Below are 22,408 nucleotides of genomic sequence, written 5' to 3'. Positions count from 1 at the left end.
GCTACCTAAAACTTTCAGGGAAAACACAGACTTGAAACCGTGTCAAGTAGCTTAATGGTGGTGACATTGAAGTCACGTGACCGTGGTGCAGCTCATTTAAAGTTTAGTTTTTTACTTCTGGCAATTGTATTTAGGCTTCAAAATTCACAGTTCTGTTAATTTGTGATGATATCATGTTGAACAAAACATGTAAAATTCTAAAGCTTTTGTTGATCGAAGGGCTATTTTTTTTTGCAATAATCCAAAAGCCAATGGGAAAATCCTATTGGGTTTTTGTTGAGGGAATCAGTGATGCAAACTTACGGGTTGGCTCACAACAATACGTCATCCCTGTAGAGCTCTATATGGCTGCATTTGTATAAAGTTGTGAAGAGGGTGATTGATTGCCATGTGCCAGTCTTCCGTACCTTTAGCTTGGGGCTCTACTGTGATAATCTCACTGGTATTCCCACGACCCGCCGCAGTGACCGCCACAACCCAGATGCTGTACTGCCAGTTCTGGTTCAGGTTGGTCAAACGACGGAAGTAAACATCAGGAGCAGCCTCAAACTCACTGATCACCTGTAATGGCACCCGATGAAAAGCTTTCATAAGAATGACGACAAACAAAAATACACTCTTTCGTTGTTTTTACATTTAGGACATTGGTGTCCAATCCCAACATCAAAATGTTAAATTTTGTAAAGATGTTGTTTAAAACGGAAACAGTATGTATTAAGCAATAAACATTCAAGATTGTTTGCAAATGTAGGAGGTCATTCAGGTGTCCTATACCTATATACTTTTCGTAGGGGAAATCCGCTCATTAAGTCTGATATCACGAATCACCATTTCCGGTAGATGGTATATACACCATGAGTTTATAAAAGCTAACCTTAGATATGTAATATAAATAAATAGTGCTCATAAATTGCTGTTGAGATAGTATTTGAAATGAGTGGAGGCTTGGACCTGAAAACAGTATTCCTTACATTACAACTTAACAAGTGGATATAGTATATCCAAAGTAAGAGTGTTGTCTTACTTCAATGTTTCCCAACCCTGTTCCTAGAGGCACCTCAACACTACACATTTTCGATCTCTACCTAATAAAACACACCAGAATAAATTTATCAGCTCATTAGTAGACTCCCAAGACCAGAAATAGATGGGTCAGATAATGCCTAGTTCACATTACACAACTTTAAACGTCGGCAGATCGCTGTGCTGTTTAGACTACATGACTTGCTCTGGAGTCAGTCGTTGTGGTGTTCACACTACGTGACACTACGTAAATGATCTGCAACAGGGAGTTACACACTACACGGGCTGACAAAAACTCCCAAGACTCTATCCGGTCCCAAAACCACGTTTTGTCATGAAAACACAAACAAGAAGTGGAATGGGAAATTACGAGAAATAGGAGTTGTCTATTTGAAAATGGACGCCGGGACAAAATTGGCGGTGCAAGTTGTTTGCGCAATGATCTGTTCAGAATCCCGAAAAAAAGAATATGGGTGAAAGGATGGATAAGCACATGCGGGAGCAGGGATTGTCTGTGACTGTCCCACATGGAGAGTTGGTGGTGAGTAGAACATGCTTATAATGAAAAAGCTCAATTTCTTGGGCCCAAACTTTTCTTGCTGCTGCTGTTTTTCTTTCGGTGACCTCAACCTACGCCTTGCTCTCTCATTGGGTATTTTTTGTCGCGACACCACAGGCTATCGAGTCGGCCGACAACTCCAGATATTTAGCATGCTAGATATTTGTCTGGCGTCGGCGAGGTGTCAGTGAGGGGTTTTGATGCGACCTTTAGTATTTCACACATAAAGATTGGCGAGCGCGGATCACCCGCAGATTTGCACGCGATTACAGCCCGACCTGTCGGCGAGCTCGTTAACTTGCAAATCGAGCTTAAATCGTCTTAAAATCCTGTTGAACTAGGCGAGAATAAGAGAAACTTGATGTATATTTTTGGGAGTGCCTCCAGAAACAGGATTGGAATTCTGAGAATTAAATACTGTTTTTTTAAATCATGATATTTGAAGGGCAGTTTGGGGTGTGCAGAGTCACACAGAACCACAGCTTACGCTCACCGTGGGGTAAGGGTTGGAACAGAACACGGTGTATTTCCGGATGATCCCGTTGAGCTTGAATGGAGGCAGCCAGGAAACAAACACCACCGAGCTTGTGGAAGCAGCTGCCTTAACTCCAGCCGGAGGGCCAGGAACTGGTTTTAGCAAGAGAAATAACATCATTCACGGAGAAGAAGCACTAGAAAAGACACCTTGTATGATACAAAGCAAGAGACCTACAGCTTCTAAATGCATGTAAAGGTGTAAAGCTGCATGTGTACGGTCACATGGTTTCTCCAATCACCACTATCAGTTTGGATTGGTTTTGCCCTTGGGTTGAGATGTCTGTGCAATGAAGTCAACCTACAAATGGCTTACTTAAGGCGGTTGTCATGATCCTGTGCTCCCCTGGTCTTGTGTGGACTGTTTCCTGTTCTGCGCCATGTTTTTTTGTACTTTGTAGGTTTTCTAGTTGATTAGTTCTTTGATTGTGAGGGGTTGTTGAGTCCATAGCAGAAGAAATCAATGAGAGCAAAGTCTGGGAGGTCAGTGAAATTAGCAATGTCCAAAAAGTCTTGGATGTGGTCCTGGAGTGAGAGAGTTCCTTGGTGAAGGCGGACTAGGGTGACTGCTGGATCCATATTGACGAAGTCTTCTGTTATGGACTCAACAACCCCTTACAATCAAAGAACTAATCAACAAGAACAACTACATAGGACAACAAAACATGGTGCAGAACAGGACATAACGTAAAAAGTCCACACAAGACCAGGGGAGCACAGGCTGGGATCATGACAGAGGTATCGCACTAGTTGACTCGAAATAGCTTAATTTTGGTCAGAGCTGTTGCTCCAAATGAAGGTTTGTGCTCAAATCTCTTCTGTCTGAGTTCTGTTTCACTTTTCAAGCAAGAATGGAAGAGTGGTGACAAACTAAACTACTGCCTTTGACAATTTCCAGTCACCGATTGGCAAAATAACAGCTAGAGCACACAATAGATAACTGTAATATATATGAAATAGCATGCAAATTCTGCAGTGAATTTGATGTGGGATGTGTATTCGTTTTCCCAGGATATGTTGTATAAAGCATATGTCCAACTTAAGTGTTAAGTGCAGAAAACCCCTTGCTGGGTATAGTCACCACGGATAACAACTGCCATTTGCAACATGTGCTTTGCGTTTGGATCAATGACTGAACAATCATTTCAAAACTTGGCAGATGTTGTCGAAAGGGACTTGAAGATGTTAAATTAAGTTTACGATTGAAGATTGGCAATAAGAGACCTTCATCAACCTTTTTTATTGTTTCTCTAGATTAAACTGAAAACGGGAAGTATTTTTAACTTAGTAAAATATTGCCCATGTAAAAGAATGCAAGTGTGTGCAATTGGAGGGAGTCTCACCGTCCTCTTTGGTGCGCGTGTAGATCTGCTCGCTACGAACGCCGTCTCCGGCTCGAGTGAAGGCCAGGACCTGGATACTGTAGTTGGTGTATTTCTCCAGCCGTTCCAACTCTAGTGAAGGCTTGGTGGTTGTGATATTCCTAATCTCTCCCAGCTCTGCAACACAAACACAAACTGTTAACTGATCTGGGGTGGGGTGGGGGTCTATTTAATAAATCAATTGTTTTTCTACATCGAACGGCAATTAAATGGAGATCAAATGAAGACTTACAGGTGTATGCTTTACAGTAAATGGCCTGCTTCTCAATTCCCCCCCAAGGAACCACCAATAATCTCCCTTGTATCTCTTTTTCAAGGACACAAGTGAGTTTCAAGGACCAATGTCTCAAACTGTGCTCAGACTCAGCAAGATAGTCTGCTATTAAACTTCAAAGATTTCAAAATTAAACTTTCTCATCAGATTCTTCCAAGGCCACATTATCTGAGGAATTAAGTCATAGCCGAGCATTTTTTGAGCAATACAACTTTTTAGAAAGAAAGAAAGAAAGACAGACAAAAAAGAAGGAAAGAAGGAAAAAAGGAAAGTACCCCACTATGCTAAATTCATTCAGTAAAATTGTATGCATTCAAAACCAATCACAAATTAAACCTCCTAACAAAATATCTATATTTTGGCATGTGCCATACAGTATATCATGTCAGGGTTATCTTAAAATTTTATACATTTATTGCGTTAACTCTCATCATCATCATTTGCACTGGACAATTAATTGCATTTTGTATAGTCATGGGTCACTGTGTCCTACAATACTACAATACACAACACATTTACAGACTGCAGCATGTGCCAACATCCCTTTTGATTTTTACCCTTGCATCAATATCTTATTGTAGTTCAATTATTAATGGCTCTGCAGTGCAGCCTGGAAAACGGCCACTGCTCTTTCGGCTGCGTGCTCTCTGATACTGACATTCATCATGCTTTCAAAAGATCACAAGTGTTAAGAAGGTCACATTGTCTGAAGCCAAAACCTAATTGTTGATCTAGAGTTTATCTTAAAAAAGCTCCCTTTGTCTAAGCAACCGGTTGAGATCAGGCTGAAGTTTGATCAAATAATGAATCAAAAATAGATGTTTAAAATCACATTATTATTATTATTATATTATTATAGATTTTGGCAAGAAATTCATAACCTTGAGTCCCCCATTGTCCACAACAATATTCGAAAGCTTGATACTGTTTGACTGTAAATACAATTTCAGGATTTCCACTCTTTCTTACTACTGAATTGATGTGACTTTTTCCAGTCGATCTTGAATTTTGAAGAATATTTTTTACTCAAAATTTCGACACTTTAAAATCATGGCTCGGAATAACTAGAAAAATGTATATTCATTATACAAATCGTGTTTGATTTTGATTTTCTGGAAGATTTTATTCATTTTCATGAACTTTCAAGGTCTATAAACTTTATAGAATTTTACACTCATATATACAGGTTTTCCAAGACAGTGGGAAAACTGGTTAGTCAAAGAAAACAATATTGTGGGGATGAATTCAAATAAGAAATATCGAGATTTTTAGTTGTTTGAGCTCATTTTAATGCTTGTTTCATTTTATTTTAAATAATTGTATTTTGCTGAGCTCCCAATAGTGAGTCCCGGCTCCTAGGTCATCCAGGGAACTTGCATACTGTCCATAGTATTCAGTACATACTGCACAAACAATATGAGTGGTATGTTTTATGCATATAGCCACATTCTTCCCAGCAAGCAATAGCTGTCATTTCACAGTCAAGGTTAATTATAGACCAGATATAGTCCGGCTATGAGTAACATAGAATTTGAATTTGGTTGTTTTTGCCAAATAACCGGCGAGATGTATGATATTCCATCATGTAAGCAAAGTTAGTGATTACAGGGTGTTTGGTTTCATTTCTTTGACATGATATCTAATTGATGACTAGTCTATTCTTGGGCTATGGTTTAGACATCTATTAAATTTTTCACTGACAGCCCAAGTTTTGCCTCTTTTTAGCCTAGACGTCTAGGCTGTGTTTGGACGTCTATTAGACGTCTTTTAAATGCAAAATTGCTTGCTGGGTTGGGAATGGTACTAAACCTCCATCCAGTAAGTAAATCACTTTAGATAAAAGCATCTGCTATATGAGTGATTGTAAATATAAATGTAGCAAATCTGTCCATTAAGTATATGTCCTACTTCTGCCCTCTGTTCCTTCACTTTCTGTCCCCAATACAACAAAGCCACCATGCCCTCTGGTGGTCTGAGGTATAAATGCAGTTGAATTGAAATTGTGTCCATTATGTATTTTCATTAAGTCACTAAACAGAGTATCCACCTTATTGTGCAATGGGAAAGTAAGCTATTTTCTGTGAATGTGAAAGATTTCCGATTCATTATCCGCTATATTTAAATAACTAAGAATAAAAAAGTGCCATAAAAGGGAAAACTACCAAAACAGTGTTTATGAAGGATCATCCTCCAGTTGGTCAAAACCAAGGCCTTTGCAATCTAAAACAATCAAAACTAAAAATGCCCTTTATCCAAGAACACACCTTAAGAACTGGGGGTGAGCTACATAATTATGCATAAACGTATGAAAGTGTGGCTGACCTCCATCAGGCAGATTGGCCCAGTAGATGACACGATATCCCAGCAGCATGCCGTTGAGCGCTTCTTTGGGGAGAGCAGACCAGGACAGGGAGATGGTCTCGGGAGTGGTGGCTGTCGTCACAACGTTCTCAGGTGGGCGACTGGGCACTGTGGTAAGTCAACAGAACAGGTAGTGTTAAGGCCCTGATATACTTCAATCGAAAGTGCGAAGAACGAACTGGTGTGACGTCATTTTGAACAAACGCAAGCTTTTTCTGCGAGAAGAAAACAAACTTTGGAAAAGTTCGCTCTTGCTTTATTGTTGGGAAGAACAGGGATCATGAAGGACACCAGGTTTATTCTGGTCTATTTATTCAGAAAATCTGGTAACACTTTATTTTGATGGTCCCTTTTGAACATTCTACTACTATAAGTAACTTTGAAACTACATGTTACCTAACTCTCAGATATAACAGAGTTTAACCCAATAACAATGGATATGAGAAAAGCTCTTGCTAAGAAAGAGCTATTTATAATGAAAACTCAAAATTAAAAATTGCTGTTTTTAAAGAGTTCATTTGTCATTTGGGAAACTCCCATGTCAAAATCCAGCCGTCAGTCACTGATCCCAAGAAGTTCACACGGTAAAAGGTGTGTCATTACAGTCAGGAGATTGAAATATTGTCAATCTTGATAGCATACACTTTTAACAATTTCTGAAAGATAATTAATTCAACCAAAAGTCAAGGGCCAAGTGTGAAACATGAATCAGCATAATGGCGATTTCAACAACTTTTAACACATACGCACGTTTTGTTGTGGTCTTGCTGGGATCATACCAGCACCCCAAGCTGGTCCCAGCATGCAATATATACCTTATACTGGTGATTTGTCAGCAGGGAACTCTTAATTGTGATGGGTGGTCCTCAAACAGACATTTTACTGACTATAAGTAACTCTGCAACTACATGCTAAATTATTCTACTAACCCTAACCCTACCAGTCTACTAATACTCTACTAACACTCTAATGAGAGTTAGTTGACATGTACTGTAAGTGCAACGTCACTTATTGTAAACAGAATGTGTTGAAGGAACCATCAAAATAAAGTGAAACCGGAAATTGTATTAAAGCCAAAATTATATTTAGCGTCCCATTCATTGACAATCATATAAACATTCACAGCACTATCTAGATTCTGGAATTTCGGTCAAATACAGGCTATTTTCGCTGGGTATAAAACATACAATCCGCTTCAAATGATTATTCATACAGTATATGTAAATATGCGATGTTGCTGTCGTAAAAAAAGCTAATAAAGAATATTAGTCACGGCAGCAATCATTCTCTGCCATGTTTGAGGTTTATGGCCCGCCAGTGGTAAATACCACTTGAGAGGGCATTCATGTCCAATTTTTAACAAGGAAACTCATTATTTATGATCAGCGCGTGAAGGCAGCGTTGTACTGTCATTGGTCCGTGGCGATGACATCATAAGGTGTGGCTCTGAGGCTCCGCCTTCTTTGATGTGGAAATCGTCTTCATTTCTTCTGTAGCGAATCACCACAGACCAATGGCAGTTTAAAGGCAAAAATAAAACCAGTAAAAATTTATAAAACCAGTAAAAAAATTAAAAAAATTAAACCAGTTTTAAAGGTTTAAATGGCAGTTTACCAGCCGGTGCAAACTCTTTCTGAATGTTTCGAACTCCCGAAACAAACTCCAAACGAACTTTGTTTTGGCCTGATTTTGATCGAAATTACTTCACATCTGTTCGTCCTTCAATTTTGCTTTAAGTAAATTGAGCGAAGAACAAAAAATAACTTTGATGTGAGTATATTAGGCCAGTATCACAAACTATGCATGTGAATTACTGTATCCTACAGATAAAATTGGAAGATGATAAATAAGATAATTATTATAAATAATTAATTAATCTTAAATACAAGTCACTTGGGATTTTTTTTTCCCTCCACAGCGTAAAGTATGTAAATTCAACAAAGGTTATGATCACAAAATGACTAACCATCCTCTAGCGTGGTGATGGTGATTTCCTCCGAGGTGGGACCCATTCCTGCCCGGTTGGCCGCCTGCACCCGCACCTCATACTGGGTGTACTTCTTCAGGTTATCCAGAGTGAGGGTTTCCATGTCCCCCGTGGTGTCCACATTGATGGTGTTGTACTGGGGACTGCCCCCTGTCCCAAACTCCCGATAACACACTTGGTAACTTCGGATCAATCCGTTCTGCAAGTGTTTGAGGGGGGGCTGAAAGATACAACAGAATAGATATGCAATATCAGAAAGGCAGTTTCTCAGCAAAATATGACTGCGCTCCAATTCTCTACTTCTCTGCTGACGGGAAAAGGGCGTCATTTGGAGAATGTAAAAACTGTATGGCAGTATAAGCATGAAATTGTGTCTCGATATTACCTAAAACATCAACTTTTAGGGCGGCTTCAACATCACACCCCTCCACCATTTCTCTATGCTCTTTTCATTCACCATTTTATTAACAGAAAATCTCAATTGTGGTGTAAGGGGTTGTGATGCAGATGCAGTATAAAGAAGGAGGAGATGGACCACTCATAGGAAAACAAATAGGAGAAAAAGTAACTGTTGTAAGTCTTAAATGGTGAAAAAAGAGCCAGTCTTCTGTTTTTTTACTCTAGAACTATTTAAAGGGACTTTTCTGGGTTCAGATCAGATGGAATAATGTTAATGGTTAAATTGTTCAAACGTTTGGTTCCCCCGAGAAACTTCGCGTTTGATCACAAAACCTTTGTGATGGAAATAATATGATATATCATCCATCTCAATGTTGTTTCCGTATACCACTAACACAAGCAGGGAGGGGACACAAAAGAAGATATTTTGAAGAACAGTTGACGGGCCCCGTTGACTTACATAGTATCTTTTTCCATCATGGGTCCCATCCAAGTCAATGGGGGCCCGTCAACTGTTTGGTTGAAAAATATCTTCTTTTGTGTTCAGCAGAAACTCATACAGGTTTGGAACAACATGAGGGTGAGCAAATGAAGACAAAGTTTTCATATTTAGGTGAACTATCCCTTTAAACCCAACATATTCCTGGTCAATGTACTATGATGAAGCCACTAGCCAGCACAAACTCTAATCCTGCACACTATTCATGCGGGATAGCATGCAAATTCGCTCTCTGCCATGGGTGAGTAGCTCCTCAGTAGTACCTTCCACGTGACTTTGATGCCTTGGGATGAGATCGCTTCCAGCTGCACTTCTTGAGGAGCGCCATCCGGTGCTGGATCGATCACATGCAGGTCAGACAGAGGAGATAATGCACTGAGCCACAAGGTGGCGCCACAGATAACACAATGTCTTTCAGTACTGTACTGTAGAAAACCCGACCGCCTCTTAGGGTGCGGGGATACTCACGCGCTTCGTCTGTGGTGATGGTCAGCTCATTGCTCGGTCGGCTTTCTCCGATCTGGTTTTTGGCAAACATGCGTATGTTGTATGTGGAAGCGGGGTGGAGTTCAATGATGGTGGCCTGATTCAGCTGAGGGGAGACGTCTTTGGTCATTTGAGAGGCAGCCCACGAAGCTTAAAGGAATACAGAGAAAAACAGAGTGTGTGATAATGCAATAAACCACAAGAGGCCATGATACAGTCATCTCACCGCAGTTTACAGGGTGCAGCAAAATAAAGAGACAACCAATTACGTTTGTTAATAATGACAATCACAATTAGCAATACTTCCACGTGTATACATCTTAAGTAATTAGTTCATCAGCCTAACTATCAAGCAACATAACGATCAAAGATCGCTCTATGAATGATTGGCACATAGAATTCAGCCAATGTGAATGTTACTCATCCAGTCAGATTTAATAACTCAATCCAGTCTAAGATGCTGATTGGTCAATACCACATTCTACACACACACACACACACATATGCGCACGCACGCACGCACGCACGCACGCACGCACGCACGCACGCACGCACACACACACACACACACACACACACACACACACACACACACACACACACAAATTAATTATTCAGACACCAGATCTAAATTTGTGATATTGTTTTACTAGTGGAGGACACTATATACATTTCTGATAGTAAACTGTGACATATTGTAACCAAAAAGTATTCATACAGTGAATACCAGTAAAATGTATAAAGATTTTGGACCAAAAATGATTCAGACACTTTGACCTGATCGTGTTTTGCTACGTGTTTTTTCTTTAGTTGCTAATGCGAGCTTTTTTCACACAGACTGAAGAAAATGAAGCATTGCTCTGTGATTGGTTGAGCTAAACTGGTATTATCTTATTGTGTAGTTAAATTTAACAACTGACAGATATTCAGCATAATTCATCTGTGAGACAGTCCAACAGAAGGATGGACAAAATCAGTCAAATATAATTATTTCATCAACTGAGTGGACTGAAAATATCAACTGAGCTCTTGTCATATTTTATTACCATTTTCTAAACTAGCGAATAAACAGTGATAATGTGAGAAATGTTGAATAAATGTTGGTTTGACTGTATATATATATGAATAAATCTCCTACCGGATTTGTTTTTATAGTTGATGTCATATCCTGTTATAGGGCTGTTTCCATCAAAGCCCATTGTCCAGCGAAGTGCGATGGTTCGGTCCTTTACTTCTCTGATCTCAACCTCAGGAGGGTCAGGGCGGTCTTCGGGAACATGGTGACAATAATTAACACTTTGTCTTTAAAAAAAAAACTATAATATCAGTTAGAAAAATAGACAAAAACAAAGCAGGAACTTTACCTTGCACTATCAGCTGAATGATTCCTTTATCTTCACCGTAAGAGTTGATAGCGATGCAAGAGAAAAAGCCAGAATCTTCTCGGACAGTGTGTAAGATCTGGGAAGACACACATGATCATGTTTCCACATTTATTTTTACAGATTTGACTCATTTCCTTGACTTTTCATGTCTGTGAGAAGTTAACACTGAATCATATTTGTTTCCTCAAAATGGACAACACTCACACTGCAGCATCTGTGAAGGCTCGGGTTTCATATCATATTCGGATAAAGTGAACCGTAACAGTCCAACCATAGTACACAAGATTGAGTGCTTGACTTCATTTAAAATGTACAAGAAATCTTTTGTTCAATGTTGAACAAAAATATTGCACAGATCTGCAAACATATACAATAATACTTACATCAAGTGCTCGTTTAAATGTTTGCAGAGCCTCTTTTGTCTTCCAGATTCATTTCTTTTTATATGCATGGTCCTCATTCATAACGGATTGGTTGATTCATTTATTTAGTTTTTGTGGTCTTCAAAATATATTGCCATTTTGAAATAATGAAGCATCAGCACAGTTGACTTCAAGGGTTCTGATCATGAGATATGTTTTTGTAATCAAGGCCAAAAATATTAGTGTTTTTCCCCCCTCCTTTTTATAGTAAGGGCTTTCATTTACGTCAAACATATCATGGAGAAAAGCACAAGATTAACGGTGGTCTGACTTCTGTGTGTTTTTCTACTTCAAAATGTTATATTTAATTCAATGTGTTACTTGTTGTTTTTTGTAATTGTTTGATAAATGTATTTATTTATATTTTCTCAGCACGTTTTAGACCCCGTTTACTCCTGTATTTAGCGTCGTCCACTCCGATCGAGCAAAACACATCTTAATACCAGAAGCAAACAGGGACATTATTTGACTGGACTGCCAAAAGGTAAGATATTTCATTTTTTTTTAAAACAAATAATTATGATTAATTATAATTATGATTTTTAAAACTAAGTGTATTTATTTAAAAACAAAAACAAAAAACAACAAAATATATATAGGCTAAATACCGGTATATATATATATATAATTTATATATATATATATATATAATTATATATATTTTTTTTCACTTAATAAGGAAAATGCTTAAATATATTTACATATACCAAAATCAAAAACACATACAGTACATTTCCAATCTTATACTTGTCTTAGGCTAAATGCAGATGTGGATACTAGAGATCAATACTAGATTTATCATCATTTAATAATGTTATTTTTTTTTTAAATATTGTAATAGTGTATTTTTTTTATGAAACATTATAAAGTATGTTCCTTGCTGATTGTTTATTAAAAGTTAATGTTCACATGTGTTATTAAGTTATGGACAACAAATTCCTTTTTTTTTTTTTCTCTCTCCTCAAATGAGACATGTGAATGTATTTTCTTGGATTTAAATATATGGAGGGCAAATTATATTTTTATATGCTTTAAAAATAGATAAATATATTTGTATTTCCAAAAATAGAAAGAAAATGGCCAAAAATATATATTGGTAGAAATTATATTTGCATAAACATATTTTTAAAAATATTTTACATTCACATTTCACATAGCAAATACATTTTTGGCCATTCTTGCATATTTCAAAACATATTTAAAAATACATATTTTTGCCAAACGGGATAATTGAATGCTACTTGTTGAATTAAACGACATAATAAAAAATAAAAAAACATAACTTAGATTTGAATTGATTATTGTTGCATACTACATACTTCGTTTAATCTACTTCATACAAAGTATACACCATTTAAATCATAGCACGCAGGAAGTGGACATTTCCAACAGTGTAACATTCGCTCGATTCAAGTCTTACCCTGTATGTATTGTCTTATTGAATATAACTTGGAAACACGCCACATTAGAAGTATAACTGAGTTGCAAGCGCAAGTCTTATGTTGAAAATAAGGACGAATGAAAGTGCAGGCTGATTTTTGACAGGAAATGATGTCGCTCACTGACAGCGAGGCCAGGGCAAACCTGAATATGCCTCTTGGAAATGAGGCGTATGATTGCGTTGGCCCTTTGCTCACCTGCAGGGTGGATATGACCTCGTCGCCCACTTCCTTCACCGTGACCACATAGCGGCTCATGTCTGGGTTGATGATGTGAGATTCCTTCTCCCAGCGAACCTTGATGGGCTTTTCTCCGTGAGCGGTGCAGCTCATCTCAGTCATGTGACCCTGCTCCGCTCGCGTGGTGTTGGGGTAAGACGTGATCATGGCAGGAACTGAAGAGGAGGACACACACACACACACACACACACACACACACACACACACACACACACACACGTTAAACATGAAATCTTATTTAACATTAGCGACAACACAGACATAGCACTTACTGTCACATGCTCAGCAGAGAAATATACAAATCCATCATAAAACATGTACTTGCACAATTATTGCACAAATCCTGTCAAGAACATATTTTAGCCACATTATATTTTGCATAAGACATTGATTCTCATTCGCATATAATTATCATTACCATCATGTGGAAATTATAGTCAATTATGTACAAAGTATAGCAATATTATACACACTGAGAAATCCATGAACAAAATAAGATTTAGGTAAACATTTTAAAAGAAAGAAAGGTTATGATGGAAATTGTAAAGGAAATATTTGCTAAATCTACATTATTTCTAACTAAGTCACTATTTCTAGCAAACATGTGACATTAAGCATGACAAATCCTGGGTATAAAATGATTCTGGGCCTCCAGTAAAGCACAAGAGATGCTCTTTGAGACATTTTCACATGATATTGGAATAATATGGATCATCATGTTTAACACAAACTTCTGGACTTCATGCCTGTTCAAAGTTAGGACATAACCATTCATTTAATATTCTTACATTCATGTACGTTGTAGAAATTCAACGTTACACTAAAATTGTGTAATACCGTCCATATTACATTTTCAATGTATCAATGTATTTCAAACGATTTACAAAATCATTTGAATCGAATCATTATTGAAAATAATTAGAATTACACAAATGTTTGAATACTTCAAAAATAATAAACACTTTATGAATTATATATATATATATTTTTTTTTCACATAATAAGGAAAATGCTTAAATGCCACGAAAGCATGTCACAATTTCACAAAACAAAAAATCTTTATAGTCCTAAAACGTTAAACGTTAAAGTTTCTGTGTTTTTGGGCTGAAATGTTCATAACAGGCTTTGTGTAATTCAGTCAAAAATGGCATTCTTTGAATAACACTTTCAGCTTATAGCCGGCACATCTCATATGCAGATCAGAAGAAGTTCGGCACAGACGACTGACTGGCATCATGAGGTTGTTGAGATACTGAAGTCTATGCACACACACACACACAGGTTATATTACATGGCCACCTCATCACCAACACAACATGTGCTCGTCTGATATGGGTCACAGCAGAACAAAATGCAAACATCTGGATCACACACTCTCAAAATGAATGTCCCGACCCGTAATAACCAACTAAGTTGGTCTAAATTCATCATTGGTACCTTGGCACTGCTCCATAAGTGTCTTTCTTCAAAAGTAGTTTTATTTTCAATCGGGCAGTGATCGGGTCACCTCATATGTGCACTGGACCACAAAACCAGTCACATGGGTCAATCTTTCCAAATTTAGATTTATACATCACCTGAAAGCTGAATAAATAAGACAATAATTATTTGGTCGAGATATGAATATTGAAAATCTGGAATCTGAGGATGCAAAAAAATCGAAACATTGAGAAAATCTCCTTTAAAGTTGTGCATTTATGTTCACGATTGTGCTGCATTCACTCACAAAAATACAAGTTTTATATATTTACGATAGGAAATTTACACAATATCTTCATGGAAGATGATCTTTACTTAATATCCTCATGATTCTTGGCATAAAAGAAAAATCAATAATTTTGACCCATACAATGTATTGTTGGCTATTGCCACAAACATCCCCTGTGCGACTGTGACTGGTTTTGTGATCCGGGGTCACATATAAAGTAAATGAGCTGAAAGCACACTTGTTCACTGTTCAGTTCACACTGCGAAGCGCAGACACGAAAAGAGCCGCGAGAGCCCGTCTCACCCCCGGTCTGAAACCTTGTTCCCCTGCAGCGGTGTGTGTGAGGGATCCGTCTCTCTTTCTGGCGGACACGGCCATGATTAAAAGATGAGCACACTTCGATTATTCATATAGATCCTTCTGCTTGTTTTGCTCAGCAATACCGTGATTAAAACCCACCAAAGCCGACATGTGCGAGAGTCGGGCCCTATGGTGAATACCTCGTGATGCTTCTTTTTGCAGAGCCGTTTAGTGTGGCGAATCAGAACCTCTTGTTGTTAGTTATCTAGTTCAACTTTGTGTAGAAATGTGAAAATGTTCTAAAACGTGCCCCAAAAAAACTAATGACGTGGAAGAACTTGTTATAAAGGTGTGTGACGTTGGACATACGGCCCACCCCGAACATTTACCTGCTCAAGGACAGGCAGACGAACACACACACGCGCGCGCGCGCGCGCAGGCGTGTGTAAGCTGGTGGGGTTTAGTGTGCTGTGAAGTGGCAGAAGTTGACATGATGGAGAGTGTCAGAGTCAGGCCTGTGAATGTTTAACTCTCATCTCTTATTCACTCACAAGCTCCATACGAGAGAGCGCTGATTTATTTTGCATGACAACTATGAATGTTAAGTGCGACACATTAAAAAATGAAACTATCCCTCCGCCTTCTCTAAGTGTTATTGCTCTTTAGCGGAGGATGCTTTCCTCTGAAGATCTGACGCGAGTCTGAGATCAGATCCGGAAGTATTTTTTATACAGATTTTTTTAGACCAGATTTTTTATTTTAACTAGACTGGCCATTTTAGCAAAGCATAAGTATTTTTCACATTCATTTCTTTACATCATTTTTTAGTAATTCTTCAATAAAGAGTTCCAAGACTTGAAACAAACCAACCAGATCCAAGATGAATTACAACCTTTTATTCAAAATAAAAAATAGCAAGTTTTACTAATTGGTTCCCTCGCTTTAAGTAAATCACGCACAGAATGTAATCTTGTTTTATTAAAAAGTGTGCACAATATAATTAATAAGTCGCGGGAATTAATTCTTAATTACTAAAACAACTAAAACACGGGAACAGATTTGTAAATCATGGCCACAATTTACTCAAATAAGAGAACGAACTCTTAATTCATGGACACAATATTTATATGTTTGTCCACATGTCATATGTGAGGCTCCGTACACATGGAAGTGGACTGTCACTGTGAGTTCTGTTTCCATGGTAACACTACCCCATAATCCTAAAGAGAGATCCACCAATCGGGAAAAGGCAGTGTAGCCCTTCACTCCACTATTAAACATGTGTAAAGAGGAATACTGAAGTCTTGAGTTATAAACGCAATAAAACACTTAAAGGGGCGGTTGAGTATGATTTTACTTTTCTAACGTTAGTGTGTAATGTTGCTGTTTGATCATAAACAACATCTGCAGTTACAACACTCAAAGTTCAAAGCAAAGGGAGATATTTGCTTTTAAAGAAATTGCTTTTTAAGGACTACAACAAACGGCTGGTAGGGACTACACAACATTTCTCACGGGTTAGTGACATCACTAACCCTAAAATTTACATAAACCCCTCCCCCTGAACCCGATTTATAGATTATTATGACAGAATATGCTAATCAATGACTAGAAGATAACTACACATAAGCTACAAAAACTTCTTGAGTCTCTCCATCTTTGTCTGACTCCGGTTTGAACATAAAAGGCTAAACGTTTTTGAAATGTTCAGTGCATGTGTGTGTGAGGTATAAGGACACGAAGCTCCGCCCCCTCTGTGCCGGGAGCAGCAGCTCATTTGCATTTAAAGGGACAGACACAGAAACGGTGCGTTTTTGCTCACCCTTAAAAAGTGACAACTTTAACATGCTATATAAAATATCTGTGGGGTATTTTGTGCTAAAACTTCACACACACACTCTGGACACATCAAAGACTTATTTTATATCTTGTGAAAAGGGCATTATACCCCCCTTTAAAAAAACACAACTTTGATTGGACCAAGAGAAACATGATTATGTATTTCTGCTCAGCTACATTGTACATCAACCACATGGCATACGCTAATAACGTTTCATAAACGGTATAACAGTTATATCTGCCTCTGGCTCACAAACTGTGCGCTGGGAGTCGCCTTGCCGGAGAACCACACATATTCAATCAAAGGCCTTTTATTCAGGGAGGAGCAGGTGACACACTGCTGTAAATATATATATATATATATATATATATTTACTCATTTTGTGGTCGGTTATTCTGTAACGTGTCAGTGTAGCAAGCAACACGCAAGAACGAGGAATACTAAGTCTTTACTTATAAATGCTGGAGTTTCACCCGTCCATTTCATAAGCTGTGGCAGAAGACATTGATAATGAAAAAAAAAAAAAAAAAAAACCTTGTCACAATATGGCAAGTCCCAGTTCTTGGAAACTCTCCTTAGTGCACCTCCAAAAAAGAGTGCGTATAATCTCATTTAAAGTCTTGCAGTCAGCAGCCGAGGGGCTCCAGGCGAGAGGGGCTCTAAATGGTATTCCCATAACAGCTTAGTTGATGTATATTTTTAATATCCAGCAATATTACAGGCTCCTGTAATAAAGAGAGAGGGGGGAGCGCTGATGGCAGATATAACTGCACATCAAACAAAATCTCCCTTTATTCATTGCAGCAGCCGTCGAACAGCACCTAACTATTATTACACAAACCAGCGGAAGCCACCGGGAGCACAGAGGAGATACTCTCTGCTGACATTTGATATTCACAACATGTCAGTAAATGTTATCTTTCCACAAACAACATGTGTTTCATAGCCATCGCCAATTATGGTAAATATCTTCAAATCAGGCTCTTCAAAATTAAAAACTTTTTGTAAAGTTGTAAAATTCATGGTGACAGTTTAACAGTTACACTGGCATACAAATTTAAGGCTGATATTTATACACATATCCCTTTAATAATTATTAATTATTATCAAATCATTTAGGCTACGTTCACACCGTCAGTTTTTGGGATTGACAACCGCGTTTACTTACAGATGTGAGTCTCTAAATGTCCTAAATAAGCAAATGATTGGATCATTGTCACAGTGATTATGATGTTTCTAGCATGTTATATGTTTGGCAACTGTTCTTCTAACTCTAATTGATGGAGTGTGTAGCTTTTCATTTCTTAAACAGCCGTGTAGGAAGACACATCGTGGACATAAACTGATTGAAAGTCTTTGGGAAGTTCTGGAGGAGACTTTACAGACTGCTGGACTCTTGCATTGACAATAATACAAAACAATCTTGATCGAAAAATTGCAAAATCATTGAAATATAATTTGTACTCCCATCTCATATGTTTTCGACCACCATTTCCATTTTTGCACGCTTTTATTCAAAGCAACTTCTGTTGAATTAATGCATACATTTTATAAATTTTGTCCATCACCATGTCATTTTAGGGGTTCTGTATAATGCAGATTTTTCTACAAATATCTGCTTTTCAATAACCTTTAAAAAATCTGACAATAGGGTTGCAATAAGTCTGTTCCACAATAACAAGCATAACACAACATAAGTTATAATAAAGATATTCACTTGTAGAGGCAAAAAATCCATTATCCTTAAAACATATATACTTTATCGTGTGTGTGTGTGTGTGTGTGTTTGTGTGTGTGTGTGTGTGTGTGTGTGTGTGTGTGTGTGTGTGTGTGTGTGTGTGTGTGTGTGTGTGTGTGTGTGTGTGTGGTCCACTAAAACCTGGCCACAAAAATGTTGTTCAGCTGTCTTCCGAGAAGAGCTTTACATTTAAAAAGGAAGGTAATCAAGACAAGTAATATTTCTACACACACACACAAGTTTGTTGTGCTTTACTTGTGAGGACATTCCATAGGTGTAATGGTTTTTATACCACTCTAAAAAATGCTGGGTTGTTTTAACCCAAATTTGGGTAAAATATGGACAAACCCATCCGTTGGGTTTAAGCAACCCAGCATTTTTTAGAGTTGTATATTCTATCCCCTTACACTGCCCCTATCCCTAAACCTACCCATCACACACACACACACACACACACACAATAGAGGAGTCAGACCGTGGCGCATATGTAGCTTTTAATGGTCTTTATTGTCAGTTTAATGAAGCATATAAGTGGAGTTAAGAGACGCATGCGGGTTAAAAGCATGAAAGATGATAACTTGATGGAGAGACTCATTATAGTGGTGAGCAGTCAATGACCTTGGAGCCAAAAAAGGGTAAATATTTATATTTTTATATAGTGCGTAAATCTATACGACAATCACAGATCAGTCAGATTCTTCCAGTGCACATGGCAAGTGACCATTCAAATATTCTTGGCAATTTGGACCAGCATTTACGGCTGGGTGTGTATTAACTATGATAGCTCCATTTTGTGTTTTCCACTTTGATGGCCATGTTGAATATGATTAGTGTGTATGGCATATCATGCCGTATGAATACAGAGGCTGCTGCAGCAACTCTGGGTGTATATCATCCATTTCAGCCCTCGTTTTATCACCAGTACAGGGGCACCCTGGGAAACTAGGCCACCTCGTCACGTTGCCACGCCTGAATGGGCCATCTACCCCCTTCACACACACACGCGCACGCACACACACACACACACACACACACACACACACACACACACACACACACACACACACACACACACACACACACACACACACACACACACACACACACACACACACACACACACACACACACACACACACACTGCCCCTCCCAGCACAGAATGTGTGTGTGTGTGTGTGTGTGTGTGTGTGTGTGTGTGTGTGGTTGGTTGGTGGAGTGGAGCGGGCTGCCATGCTGAAGCAATTCCCCCTTTTTCTTGCACAATTGGTCACAGTCTGAGCATGTGCTCTCTCTGATACCGAAGACGAGGAGCGCCACCAGACCCACACAAGGAGGAAGATGACAATATAAAGCAAAGCACACTCTCTATCAAGCCTAATGACTGTAATTCAACATATATTCTCTTCACTTACAAAACACACACAAAAACTACAGTGCAGTACATAATATCTGCATAAATAATAACTATTGACTGTAGATTACTAATATATATATAAACTTCTTTTAGAAGCTAATTTGTTTAAGGTAATATGACTTCTATACATTTAGCAATTTGTCTCACAAGCAATTTGTCTTAAAGGAGTAGTTCACTTTAAAATGAAAATCAGCCCATGATTTACTCAAGCCATATCAAGGTATATATGACTTCCTTCTTTCAGGCGAATACAATCTGAGTTATATTAATAAAAACCCTGATCCTTTAGAGCTTTATAATGCAACCATCAGATTAAAGCTCAAAAAAGTGCTCCACACGGGTTAATATATGCGGGAGTAAATCATGGGCTAATTTTAATTTTAAAGTGAACTACTCCTTTAAGAGCAGCAACAATTATAGCACAGGATGCCAAGCTAGGATAGTACACTACAGAGAAAAACTGAATAGAAAAGATAAAGAAATATTTTTTTTTATTAATAATTATTTATAATTATATAATATTTTTATATTATTTTGTTTTATTATGTATTTTTTGCTTCTTTTTTTGGGATTTTAATTTAATTTAATTTTTACATTAATTGCGTGAGGAACAGGCAAACATGCATTTATAAGAATTCATGAGAGAAGCAGTAGTTTCTGAATTATGAATGAATCATCCTTTTGAGTTTTTTTTTAATGAATCAACTGATCCAGTTCACAAAACTCGGCTAAACCACTGAGTTGACTTAGTGAATTATCAAGTAGAAGAAATGATGACCGAATTTATATTTTGGAGGGAATTATTGCTGTAATATGTGTTGCCTAAGTAAATGTATCTTCAGGAACATTACATATGTTTACTGAAAAACAAGGAAAATTAGAAATACATTTGACCACATTTGCAAAGAAATCAGAGATCACTGAAGATAGAAAATATCAACAGCATGAATACATGGATACTATTTCCACTATGACCATTTATACAGCTTGAAACTCTGCGCAATTTAAACGGAAATATTGTGTACAATAAGTGTTTTATGAAAATTGATGAATTGTATTCATCAATTTTGTTTACATCTTGCTAGATACCAGCTGATGCCAGCATAAACCAGCCTGGACCAATTCATGTTAGTTTACGCTGGATTTTTCAGTAGGGTTAATTAATTCATTTGTTTTATAAATACCTGCATTTGACTGGCCATCCCATTAAATATCAGCATCAGCAAGCAAACCATATCTATCTAAATCTACTCAGAATACTATTTTCATGCACAATTTGACAATTTCACCAGCAAAATAATACTACATTTTAAAGGTGCAGACAAATAAAATGTTTAAACTCTGGTGTTCCCCAAGGCTATGTCCTGGGCTGCTCACACTTTGACAGCAAACGTAAAATGCAAAAGTTGTATGGACTCCTTTTATGGGGCTTTTTGTCATTGAAAGGAGCTCAACAGCTCCTGCCCCAAATCATTTTCATGGCATGGAAACATGCAGCATAAACATTATTTCTAATGTCTTTATTTATTTTGCTCATCTAAATGGATGGTGATGTTTAGACCAAAGGAATGTGACGTAATGCGAATACGAGTGGCGCTGCTCTGTTGGTTTGGTCTTTCCCTCATGCCAGACTGGGCATAAATGCTGTGCAGTGGGTTTAATGGAGGGGATGTAAGTCTGTGCCTGCTCAACAAATAAACAGTTCACCAAGGAGCACAATACCGTATACACAGGAGTCAACAGGGCAGAAGACCCTCAGGCTCAGACACACACATGTACACACACACACACACTCCTAGATAGAGTGGCACAGACCACACACACACACACAAAAAAAAGTTACGCAAACAAAACATTTAGATACATCACAATCACCATACATTATTTCATCCATATACACACACATTTGGAGACACACACATGCACTCCACACGCTTCACTTGACAGGGTCTTACTTTTAACGGTGAGGTACATGCTCTTGCTGATATCGGCTCCCACGTCATTGCTGACCTTGCACAGATAAAATCCAGCATCTTCCTCCAGGACGTGTTTTATGAGCAGAGAGCCCTTCTCCAGGAGCTGGATACGCGAACCCGAATTCAAGGCGATGGGCTGGAACTGAGGTACGCCAGCACCTGTGACACAAACCAGAACCAATGTAACACTGCATATTAGGAAATGTAGTAGTACATTATACTAAATACTTCATCTTTATCACATCTAAAGAATATATTAGCATAACAAAAATGACTGTTTCATTGCTGATATATGTATTACTGTAATCTGGGACGTCTGATAATCCATCAGCATTACACTCTTTTTCAAGATCAATATCAATTCTAGCTATGCTGTGTGTTTACATTTGATGATTTCTTTATTGGATTTAAAGATCTGAGGGGAATTGTTTTGTGTCATGTG

The 22,408-nt window shown here is 38.0% G+C and overlaps 1 protein-coding gene across 2 annotated transcripts in view; it reads right to left on the bottom strand.

The window, feature by feature from the left end:
• dscamb (Down syndrome cell adhesion molecule b) overlaps positions 1 to 22,408 on the bottom strand; it is a 158,621-nt gene that overhangs the window by 15,178 nt on the left and 121,035 nt on the right. For both annotated transcript variants that reach the window (XM_079609578.1, XM_079609579.1), the window contains exons 11-21: positions 21,946 to 22,125; positions 12,949 to 13,145; positions 10,869 to 10,965; positions 10,643 to 10,771; positions 9,487 to 9,654; positions 9,282 to 9,352; positions 8,100 to 8,340; positions 6,095 to 6,241; positions 3,460 to 3,615; positions 2,076 to 2,209; positions 408 to 561 (exon numbers count right to left, since the gene is read on the bottom strand). In XM_079609578.1, coding sequence (XP_079465704.1) covers positions 408 to 561; positions 2,076 to 2,209; positions 3,460 to 3,615; positions 6,095 to 6,241; positions 8,100 to 8,340; positions 9,282 to 9,352; positions 9,487 to 9,654; positions 10,643 to 10,771; positions 10,869 to 10,965; positions 12,949 to 13,145; positions 21,946 to 22,125 — 1,674 coding nt within the window. The remainder of the gene's footprint in view (positions 1 to 407; positions 562 to 2,075; positions 2,210 to 3,459; positions 3,616 to 6,094; positions 6,242 to 8,099; positions 8,341 to 9,281; positions 9,353 to 9,486; positions 9,655 to 10,642; positions 10,772 to 10,868; positions 10,966 to 12,948; positions 13,146 to 21,945; positions 22,126 to 22,408) is intronic.

This window comes from Phoxinus phoxinus (genome assembly GCF_949152265.1).
Source record: "Phoxinus phoxinus genome assembly, chromosome: 4".
NCBI classification, from domain to species: Eukaryota; Metazoa; Chordata; class Actinopteri; order Cypriniformes; family Leuciscidae; genus Phoxinus; species Phoxinus phoxinus.
The sequence above is the reverse complement of the archived record's forward strand: the minus strand, read 5'-3'. Positions and strand labels throughout refer to the sequence as shown.